The sequence below is a fragment of the Carassius carassius genome, chromosome 9 (assembly GCF_963082965.1).
Source record: "Carassius carassius chromosome 9, fCarCar2.1, whole genome shotgun sequence".
Lineage (NCBI taxonomy): Eukaryota > Metazoa > Chordata > Actinopteri > Cypriniformes > Cyprinidae > Carassius > Carassius carassius.
This window is the reverse complement of record NC_081763.1, coordinates 5,933,476-5,944,191: the sequence shown is the minus strand read 5'-3', so window position 1 is coordinate 5,944,191 and position 10,716 is coordinate 5,933,476. Positions and strand designations below refer to the sequence as shown.

The window sequence follows — 10,716 nt, the reverse complement described above, 5'->3', positions numbered from 1 at the left end:
GCATTGGCTGTAGCAAGTCTCGGTACTTGCTCTGTCTCAGCAGCAGCATAGCAGATAATTTCCATCAAGACCAAACACATGAACTTTGCCAGCTAATCAGTTAGTGAAGAACATGTTTTCAACAACATGTTATCTTCAACAAGTTCTCCATTAAACATTCCTTTTAGACTGATCTTTTAGAGTTTACACAGAAAAAAAATGCTGTTTTATGAAAGAAGTTTCAGAAGAATTCACTTTACTGCATTTCTCTTTCATTTCTATAGTATCCAAAAACAGTGACTTTCGCACAACTCTGACAGAAATTAATTAATGCTAATAAACCTCATTGGTTATCAAGGCAAATGTGATCTAAGTTGACTCTTTCTCTACAGACCTTGGTATTGGCCAGTAAAAAAATTATCTCTGGTACGTCTATCCACTTTAGTTTTCTATGTACGACAATAAATTACACTTTCTTGACTGAAGGGGGTTCCAAAATTGCAAATATAAACAAAACATCATAGAGTTTCTTCAATGTTTATTGTAATTTTCTGTTACGTACTAAAATAGCTAGTAAACAGCAGGGAAGTTAGCCAAGATTTTTGCACTTCCACTTTTTTTCAGTTTATCTCAAACTGAATGGATGGTGGTAGAAGAAAACACACGTGAAAACATCCCACAGACTTACATTAAGATCATATTATTTATATCAAGAGACCAAATATAAAGAGATTTGCTATTGGGCAACCACCTAGTCATTCCCTAGCCACTGCATAATAACATCCTGGAAACAAAGAACAGCACCCTAGCATTGTGGAGGCAAATTTATCATTTACCCTTACAGAAAATGTAAAAATTTTACTTTATATAAAGCGCATGGCTGTAAATCAGGTAGTCAAGCCAAAATATCCACTTAGACAGTGAGCAATGACCAATGTGTCAGACTACAGTGTAAATGAGAAGCCAGCACACTATAACAGCTACAAATCTGTTCACTAGTCTGGATCCAAGACACTTGTTATGACGTACAAGTCATGAAAGAGTTTAAAACAATGACACCATGGCTTCCCATACTAATAAATGATGGGTGAACCACAATAACACATTATGAGTTTCACTCACATGTTGTTTTTAACTAGATTTATTTAAGGGAAATTAAAACAGAATTACACTTTGAAAATTCCCCATCATTCCGATTTCTTGCAATAAATAAATGAATGAATAAATAAATAATTGGCCTAAAGCTCATATTAGGACTAAGAGGGTCTCCATATCTAAATGTAAAGCATGTAAAGCATGCAGTGATGTCTGATTTCGTAATATGTCTGAAAGCAGCATATTTACCCTATTGGTGACTCCTAATGCATGTGGCATAGAAGAAAGTCACCAGAGAGAAGGAAAGAGTGGGAGGAGGTTGAAGATGTATGTGAGATGCAGATGTGTTTCCAAGAGTCTGAGGCTAATGCTTGTGATTTCAACAGAGAATCTCGCAAGACGGACTTCCTTCATTATGTTCTAGATGCTCTGAGTTCCTTATTTCTCTTTCTTTTTCTTGTGTGAACTTGTGTGACCTCATGTGCCAGCGTCAATCATGATATATATATATATGTGTGTGTGTGTTGGAGAGTAACTGGTTGCTTTAATTTAATTACAAAATAAATGTAACTGTAATCTGTTAAATTAATATTGTTATGAAAATGTTAATGATTACAAAGAAGGGTCACATCTGAATATATTCATACACATACAGTTTTTTATTGATTTCTTTACAAAATGGCATTGATTGCTCTAAAATATGAGACACTAATCTTTAGGACACAGAACAGGACACACGTTTCTTTGAAAACTGTTTTATTTCCTTTTTGGGGTTGTGTATATGCTTTATTTATTAAATGAACAGTGTTTTCGAGGCATTGTAAGATGCCAGTTTTTACTGTCATAGCTTTGCAAAGATTTGATATCAAAAACAGTATCGTAACTATTAAATTACAGTATATCTTGTAATGATTTTAAATCTGTACTGTCTCCATAAAAAGCAACAAAAAGAGGTGTCAAAGTCTGATTTTGTGGTGGATGTGCTTTAAAGTAAAATTATTATAATCTTAATGATTAATACATCTCTCTCTCTCTCTCTCAAAAAAAAATACAAATAAATATTTGATGTCAAAAATGATAAGGACATTAAGCAAAAGTCATGTCCCATGAAGATATTTAGTAAATTTCCTACTGTAAATATGTCAAAACCTAATTTATGATTAGTAATATGCATCGCTAATAAATTAATTTGGACAGCTTTAAAGATGATTTTCTCAGTATTTTGATTTTTTTGCACCCTCAGATTCCAGATTTTAAAATAGTTGTATCTCAGCCACATTTGGCCAAAATTGTGTATATATATACACACACACACACACACACACACACACACACACACACACACACACACACACACACACACACACATTGTTAAGCTAATAAGAAGATAACCTTTCACCTTTCAGATTGTGATCAGTGATTACGCTAGACATTAGTTACTGGTTTAATCCAGAGAAATCAATGGTCATTGAGAGGTCAAGACACGGCAGACGTCAGACGCTCAGAATTACCCAATACATTAGAGTTTATTTTTTATTTTTTAAAGGCTTTAAAAATACAAAATCAAGAAAATATTTTGTATTTATAATACTGTATTTTGGATCTGAAATACTGCCCATATATGTAGATAGAGAGATAGATAGATTATTATTATTATAATTAAGATAATAAGGGGTTAACCTTTCAGAAAGTTATCAGTGATTGATTATGCTCGACATAACTGGTTTAACCTCCTGACTACCAGGAAAAAACAGTTTTGAAAAATAAAATGTATTCATATGTTATGCCATGTCCATGTCCAAGGCCTGTTGAGGACATCGAGACTTTAAAAAAAAAATGTATCTTATTTTTTTTATGAATAGACATAAAAAGGCAAAAACAGTGGGATTTTTTTTTTTTTTTTAGTTTCATTTTTTTAATAACAAACTTTATATAAAGATGATTCTCAACTATGTTATGAAAGATATTTTTAAAAAACATTTTTTCTTTATGTAAAATGTGTGAAGATTTAACGAGTTTTTCCATTATGTACAATGTATCTATAAACATATTAATATGTTTTTGGGACAACATAAAATGAACAACTATCACAATAATGAGAGTAATAATCAGCAGGAGTTTAATGATACTATTTAATATTTAATTTAGCCTCAATATTATATATAATTTGAATATAATTTAACTTATAAATATCTGAAGCCCGATAACATTTTCCTGATATGTTGATTTATGACAAACAATTGGACAATTAGTCAGATTTAAATGATAATTACAAAATATTATTATGTTTCCATTAGGGTGTTACATTTGATCTCTAAATGAATGTCAGCTATTTTTAAAGAACAAGGAGAGGGGAACATCCAGTCATTCGGTCTCTCTGGAAAGCACTGAATGTGCTCTGTACAGGACGCTCAGCGTCACAACGGTGAAAGCGCTAAAATAGAATGTCCACAACAGAGCACAAATCTCCACAGTTGTTAATACATTGAAACAAGTCCGTAGTCATTGAGAGGTCAAGGCGCGCCAAACGTCAGAGGCTCAGCTTTACCCAATTCTGTTTCTGCAATACTGTCATTAATTCGCAATATTACTCATATTGTAGTCTGCCAGCGTCCAAAATGACAAAATATCAATTAACGACCTAAAGAAATGAGGGCATGATGACTAAGTCGGAGCAAAAAGTCATATGCAGAATACAAATGGGCGGAGCTCAGATGCGAATAAAAGCAGGTCGGTTGATCCAGAGAGAGCACACTGTCCTGACAGCACTGTCTCTCCTGTCAGCTTCTCTCAGTCGAACCCTGAAGTCAGCGTTTCAAAGGCACTTTGTCTTTGGAGGCACCTTGTTTGTGGACAGCCAAGCGTTTGTTTGTTTGTTTGAGTCCTCGTGCAGAAGATGAGCCGCTCGCGCTGTGTCGCTCTGCTGCTCGTGCTCGTGCTCTGCGGAGCCGCGCAGTTCGCCGAAGCCTGCAGCTGCTCTCCTGAACATCCTCAGCAGGCGTATTGCAATGCGGATATCGGTGAGATTCCATGCTTTTAACTACTTCAGATCCATAACCATATCTGTATTACATCAATACCCTGCTCATATGGTGTGTGTGTGAGTTTACCCTCTATGATAGACAGCACCTGACAGCTTCTTTTATTCAAAAGAAATATGGTCAACTTTTAAGTGATGTTTTAATTGTAAATGTTTTATTCTGCTTTCAATATGCCTATTTAATTCAAAATGCCAAAGGAAAGATTTTCCGCATTTATGTAAGATTCCATTCACAGTAGTGGACAGATCCACAGATGTAGGTTCTAATACCTCTGGGTTCACAATATTAAGTGTTTATGTGCTTTGCTGTTATTAATATAATAGGGGACAACATGGTCTGATGGGTTTTCCAGCTTGAAAACAGTGAGGAATTTTAGCTTCGATTTATCTTGATAGTTTAATTTTATCACTTTATTTTACTTAGTCCTTGTGACTCGTTACATATACTTAACAGTAAATTATACATAATTACAAGAAACTAAACCAAACCTTATTTTAATTAACTATATAAAATCACAATATAGTTCCTTTTCTTCTTGTGTTAATGTTCCATAGAATCTAATTAATTGAATACCACATGAATGAAAAGTACTGTGTATCTCATCTGATTATTTTCTCTCTTTCTTTGGAGCTTCATGGACAAAAAAAGTAAAGGATAAGATTATTCATAAGAAATGACTGATGACTCTTACATTAATATCTGACTTGAAAAACTAACATTTAGTTATTTTTTTTAATAAAAAGGTGGTTCTGACATTAAACTCTAAATGGATGAGTCACATCAAAAGTCATTATGAAGCAATATAACACACCTATTCATGTAACAATATCAAGGTGTGATATACTTGGCAACAAAAAATTACAACAAACACACTGTGTGTTTGATACATCCCTTAATAATAGCAAGTTCTGCTAATTCTTAACACACACATGCACACACACACACACACTTTCTATTTGCATTATTTCATTTATATTCATCACTCTAACATGCAAACAAAGCAGATAGCTGTGCAAGTATGAACCACTATTGTGCAGTATCTACTTGGAAATCTAATAATGTTGAAGTGATGGGCCTAGTTTTAGCTTTATTGCATCACGGTGTGTAACCTTCCTCTGATCTGGTTGTGATGCTTTGACCTTCAGTGTCCCTTCAGTACTCTGCCATTATATGACTTATGTATTTTCTATTAGATTTTGCCCTGTGATTAAGACCTCTTTCATCAGGCTGATTACAACTTCAAAGAATTTAGAAAGTATTGCCACATTCTAGCAACATATTGTAGTTTGCCTTTGACGTTAGATAGATGGTCATTACATGACTTGGGTTCCTGGAGTCAGTCACAGTCGTGATGTACCCGAATTACCGGCACACCCACCTAAGCATTTAGTGACTTGCTGAAAACAACATCTGGTGCGCACCACAGGAATAGCCAATCTTGTTATTGTATGCGGCTCTGTGATGTTGGCTGTTTGAAACTCCCACATGACCCTGGCCTGATGGTTTTGAGATTCAGGCTATAGTCAAGTCATATTTATTTAAGCAATATAGAAGACAATCGATGTCGCTCAATGTTGATTCAATTTAAGCTACGTTTACACGACAATGGTGTAGTCAAAAACGGAAAAGTTTTTCCCTTGCATTTTTAAAATGCTTCACGTATGCACGACACCGTTTTCAAAACGATTGGCGTTTACACATAAATGCTGTAACGGACAAAAATGCTGTATTACGTATTCCAGGCCAGTAGATGGGGGCTGTCAAGGGAAGTGGTGCTTATACGTTGTATATTGGTGAAGTAAATCCACACTTTGATGAAGAAGCGTTAGCAAACTCTTGAGCAGCAACAACAGTACCACGTACTCTGCCATTGTTGTGTATGTTTGTTCGCACTTGCCTTTAAAATCAACACTTACTAAGCACGCGCATGACGTCACCGTTTTCGAAGATCCCTGATTTTCAATAACAGCTTAAATGTTGTAAAGGTACTTCATTATGAAACAAGTTCAGTTCAGCTGTAAAGACAATGGTGTCATTATTCAGCTCAAGTTCATTCAGTGTTGATTCAGTTCAGGTTTATAACAGTGTCTAACACATAATGACACCTTCATACAGCGACTCTCAGAAAGAAGTTGTCAGTTGTTAATAATGTTGTTTTAACTCTTCCTCCAGTAGTTGTTTATAACTGCGTGTCCAGCCTGACCTGTAGATTCCCCTTTACATCTGTAAATGTCCCACGTGACCTACAGAACCCATAAATGAATGATGTAGAGGGCTTGGGTTTCCCCTCACACACCTAAAGCTGAAAACAGCACCCGCACTGTGTGTTGTGCATCTTCTGCCTCGGTGTGGAAGGAATGTGTGGAAAAGTGAGGCTGTGATTAAACCAGCATAAACCCCGTGTGTGTAGTTAGTGATGAGAGAGGCATGCCTCATTTGAGACTGGGATCCTGTGGGTGCATTCTGAGTGTGTGGCCAATAGAAACGACGCTCTGTGTTTGGGCCTGAATATGCGGACGGTATGCATGAGGGGAAGTGTTTTATATGGGTATTTTATCTCTTGTTTTATCACACTACTGCTTAAAACTTTGGGGTCAGTAAGATTTTTAAATGTTTTCATAGTTATGCTCTCAACAGGAAGTGTGAGGGTGGAGATTAAAGCAGCAGAGCAAGCGGGGGGCAAACTGCCTGCTAGAGTCAGAATGCTGACTGGCTTCCTGAATATCAGGCTGAGAGCACATTCCTTGCACTGCCCTCCGCTAATCAAATACTCATGTGTCTCCATACACCCAGCACCTGTAGTACAGAGCAGAATAACAGCAGCTAGATAAGACATCTTACTCCATACATGGAGGATAACACCCATTTACAGTGGGTAAAATGTGCAAGAGAGATTTCAAGTTAAATGGTTAATGGTATAATGGTATTCTAATGGCTTTTTCTGTTCTATGCCTTTCCAGTCATCAGAGCCAAAGTGATTGGCCAGAAGGATGTGGTCACTGGTAATGATGCCTACGGCAATCCAATCAGAATGATCCAATATGATGTCAAACAGATAAAGGTTAGTGGAGAATATTATTTTTGTTGCTATCCGCTAACTTTCATTTTATTTTCCTGGAGCCAAACACAAAATTAGTGCTGTGTTATTACGGACATGTGTAGTGTTACTGTGACATTAAAACTCCAACAACTTTCTATCGTTTTCAAACAAAATTATAATAACACGGGCAGATTATTGATTAATAACGTCTTATTTTTGCACAGTTCTTTACACGATACAAGGCTTTGACCTCAAAATACTTTTATCATAATGCATAAATTGTAAACGAATACATTTTGACCTTTACATCACATAACCAACTCCATATGTATGGCTCCTCTGACAAAGTAAACTTGCTCAAAAGCTCACCTGGTACTGCATTGCATTTACAATGCGCTACTCACAGGACATTTCACTTTGAAAGTGTCACAAAATGTGCAATAAGCAACCTTATATAACTTTGCCACAGGCACATCTTTCTTAATAAGCCTGGCTTGCCAAAATTAATCTGTGATCGGCTTTGTTGCTAATGTTAACAGAATGCTATATAAAAAATTGCTACATAAATTCTTTATACGTATGTTGTATATTTCCATTCCATTCCATTTAATTTGTGCCAAATATAATTTGTAATTATTGGCGCCATAAAGACGTTAACTGTTCATACGAATCGTATGTTAACAATATTAAACTAAAAGAGAAAGCCAAGACTGTTACTTGACTTCTTCATGCCATCTTCTTTCACTAGATGTTCAAGGGTCCTGACGGAGATATTGATGCCATCTTGACGGGCCCCTCACCAGCTTTGTGCGGGGTCAGTCTGGAGAGCACTGGCAAAAAGGAATACCTGATTACTGGTAAGAGTGAATTAACATGTTGTGAAAATAGTGTTCAAACCAACAGCTTTTGCTTCTGTAAACTGTAGAAGCGATACCTTTATACCAATACCGTTTCATTAATCTGCACAGGTAATATGGATTCAAATGGCACATTGCGTATAAATCTTTGCAACTACATTGAATCTTGGGAGTCTCTGAGTCTAACACAGAAAAAGAACTTGGGTCCACGCTACCAGATGGGCTGTGATTGCAAGGTATATCTATCTATCTATCTATCTATCTATCTATCTGTCTTTCTGTCTGTCTGTCTGTCTATCTATCTATCTATCTATCTATCTAGCTGTCTGTCTGTCTGTCTGTCTATCTATCTATCTATCTGTCGCTCTTCTGTCTTCACGTTTTCACAGCTCTCTTGTCTTTGTGCAGGTCGTCCAGTGTCCTATGATCCCTTGTTCCATTAATGACCCTGCGGAGTGTCTTTGGACTGATTGGGTGATGGAGGGAACGGTTCATGGTACACAGTTTCAGCATTACACCTGCATTAAGAGGAGTGACAGCAGCTGTGCCTGGTACCGTGGGTATGCCCCACCTAAAAAAGAGTTCATGGACAATGAGGACCCTTAAACAAGTCCTCAGTTCGATCTCTCATTCAGAAAATCCCCCACAACACAGCTTACGTGACCTTAAACTCACACCTTAACTCTGCAAATGCATTCTAGAGCCCATGAAACCTGTCAAGAACGTGTTTGGGCCATTACAGAAATTCAAAGGGAACAGATCTAATATGGGAATATTTTTGTATAAATGAATGAATAAAAAAAAAAATTATGAATCATATTTTGCATAGAAAAAAATAAAGTTTAAAAGATCCTAAGAATGCCAGTGGTCCAGTTTTCATTTTGGTATTACAAAATTATATATTATCATTACTGTATTACAGTATTTAGAGAATGAGAATTACAAACAAACTAATAAATTAAAACATCCAGACATGCGACGATGGGATGAGGATTTTGCTAGAAATATAATGCAAAATATAATGTATGTGTGCTATTTTCCCAGGCATGAAGATTTGGTTGCATGTTAATATATGAAGTGAATCTTACCTCTAGTGTTGAAATGACAGGCAGAAAGGTTTTCTTGCTATATTTTTTGCTCTCCAATAAAGAGGAAATTGGTTACAACAGTGTTTTTCACTTCCTCAAACACAGATTGAGCAAATAGTTTTTCATATTTTATGCCGTCAAGTTTATTGTTACCACATAATTCCCATACTTTGTTTGTATTATTTCATAGTTTTGACTTAACTATTATTCTAAAATGGAGAAAATAGTAATACTTAAGAACTGGTATGATAGTCAGAATTAGTAAGTGTGTCCAGATCTTTGCTTGGTAGTGTACACCAGAAAGTGAAATGAGTTCATGGGTGTCGAAGGAATGTAAATCATAAGTGCGATGTCAATTGTATACTGTACTGTGCATATAGCAGCGTACATACATCTGAGAATAATTTATGTATTTTGTAATAGATACAGGATTTTCTAATTTATATCAAAATTATACTGCTTTGAATGTGTTCCGAAATATATGCAGTTGTATGTGCTGTGTTGTTGTTTATGTTTTTTCATGTTTTGTCATTTTATGACTTTTTTAATGCATTCTTCATAGCAAACTACATTTATTAAGAGTTATGTCTAGTAAAGCTTCATTGATACCCATTGTGATAACTGTTATGATATTAATGAATAAAGGAGCAGAAATGTCCAATGTTGCATTATTGTGTAAAGTGAAGTGACATTCAGCCAAGTATGGTGACCCATACTCAGAATTTGTGCTCTGCATTTAACCCATCCGAAATGCACACACACAGAGCAGTGAACACACACACACACTGTGAGCACACACCCGGAGCAGTGGGCAGCCATTTATGCTGCGGCGCCCGGGGAGCAGTTGGGGGTTCGATGCCTTGCTCAAGGGCACCTAAGTCATGGTATTGAGGGTGGAGAGAGAACTGTACATGCACTCCCCCCACCCACAATTCCTGCCGGCCCGGGACTCAAACTCACAACCCTTCGATTGGGAGTCCGACTCTCTAACCATTAGGCCACGACTTCCCCAGAAGTGTATAAAAAGTGTATAAAATGTATAATTTGTACATGCATACTGTATATACAGTGCATTATGTGTGGAGTGCTATGACAAAACTTCTGTGCTCCACTGCACTCTGAACAAGCCAAAGACACACAAGAGAGGTGTTTTAATTTTTTCAAATCTGAGTGTAGTTTGGTGTGCATGTGAAAGTGTTATAATGGAAGTAATAACTAAAAATTCATAGGAATATTGATCTATATTTTCTTTCCCTATTGACTCTTTTCCCCTAAAATGCCTGATTTACATGATGTTCGTCCTGGCGTCCTCTACAGAAGACATGTATGAAAATGATGCCCTGCTCTGTACCTTAATTCATGCATTTCTTTGTACTTGCATAGAAAATAAATATTTTACCCTAATTTACCCAATCTTTATTTATTATTATTATCATTATTTTGTTTTTAAAACTCCTTTATATGATGGTCCCCTTGCGAAAGATCCTCTTAAACGTACAGTATGGAATTTTTGGCCACCAGGGGTCACTCAATCAAAATAATAACATAAGACGTACTTTGATGACGTCGGGAAAGAGTGTAGGCTCATGGGAGTTGTTGTTCATTGGACCACGCGC

At 36.3% G+C, this 10,716-nt stretch overlaps 1 protein-coding gene across 1 annotated transcript; it reads left to right on the top strand.

Annotated features, from left to right (window-relative positions):
- The first annotated feature begins 3,815 nt into the window (after positions 1 to 3,815).
- Positions 3,816 to 9,763, top strand: LOC132148792 (metalloproteinase inhibitor 2-like). The gene is made up of 5 exons (XM_059557505.1): positions 3,816 to 4,094; positions 7,076 to 7,176; positions 7,904 to 8,012; positions 8,124 to 8,248; positions 8,421 to 9,763. The coding sequence occupies exons 1-5, from the start codon at positions 3,971 to 3,973 to the stop codon at positions 8,616 to 8,618; spliced, it is 657 nt and encodes a 218-aa protein (XP_059413488.1). The 5' UTR covers positions 3,816 to 3,970; the 3' UTR covers positions 8,619 to 9,763.
- The last annotated feature ends 953 nt before the right edge of the window (positions 9,764 to 10,716 follow it).

Coding starts and splice junctions, on each gene's coding strand:
- LOC132148792 (XM_059557505.1), top strand. CDS start 3,971: ATGAGCCGCTCGCGCTGTGTCGCTCTGCTGCTCGTGCTCGTGCTCTGC. Junction 7,177..7,903: donor ATGATGTCAAACAGATAAAG/GTTAGTGGAGAA, acceptor TTCTTTCACTAG/ATGTTCAAGGGTCCTGACGG. Junction 8,249..8,420: donor AGATGGGCTGTGATTGCAAG/GTATATCTATCT, acceptor GTCTTTGTGCAG/GTCGTCCAGTGTCCTATGAT.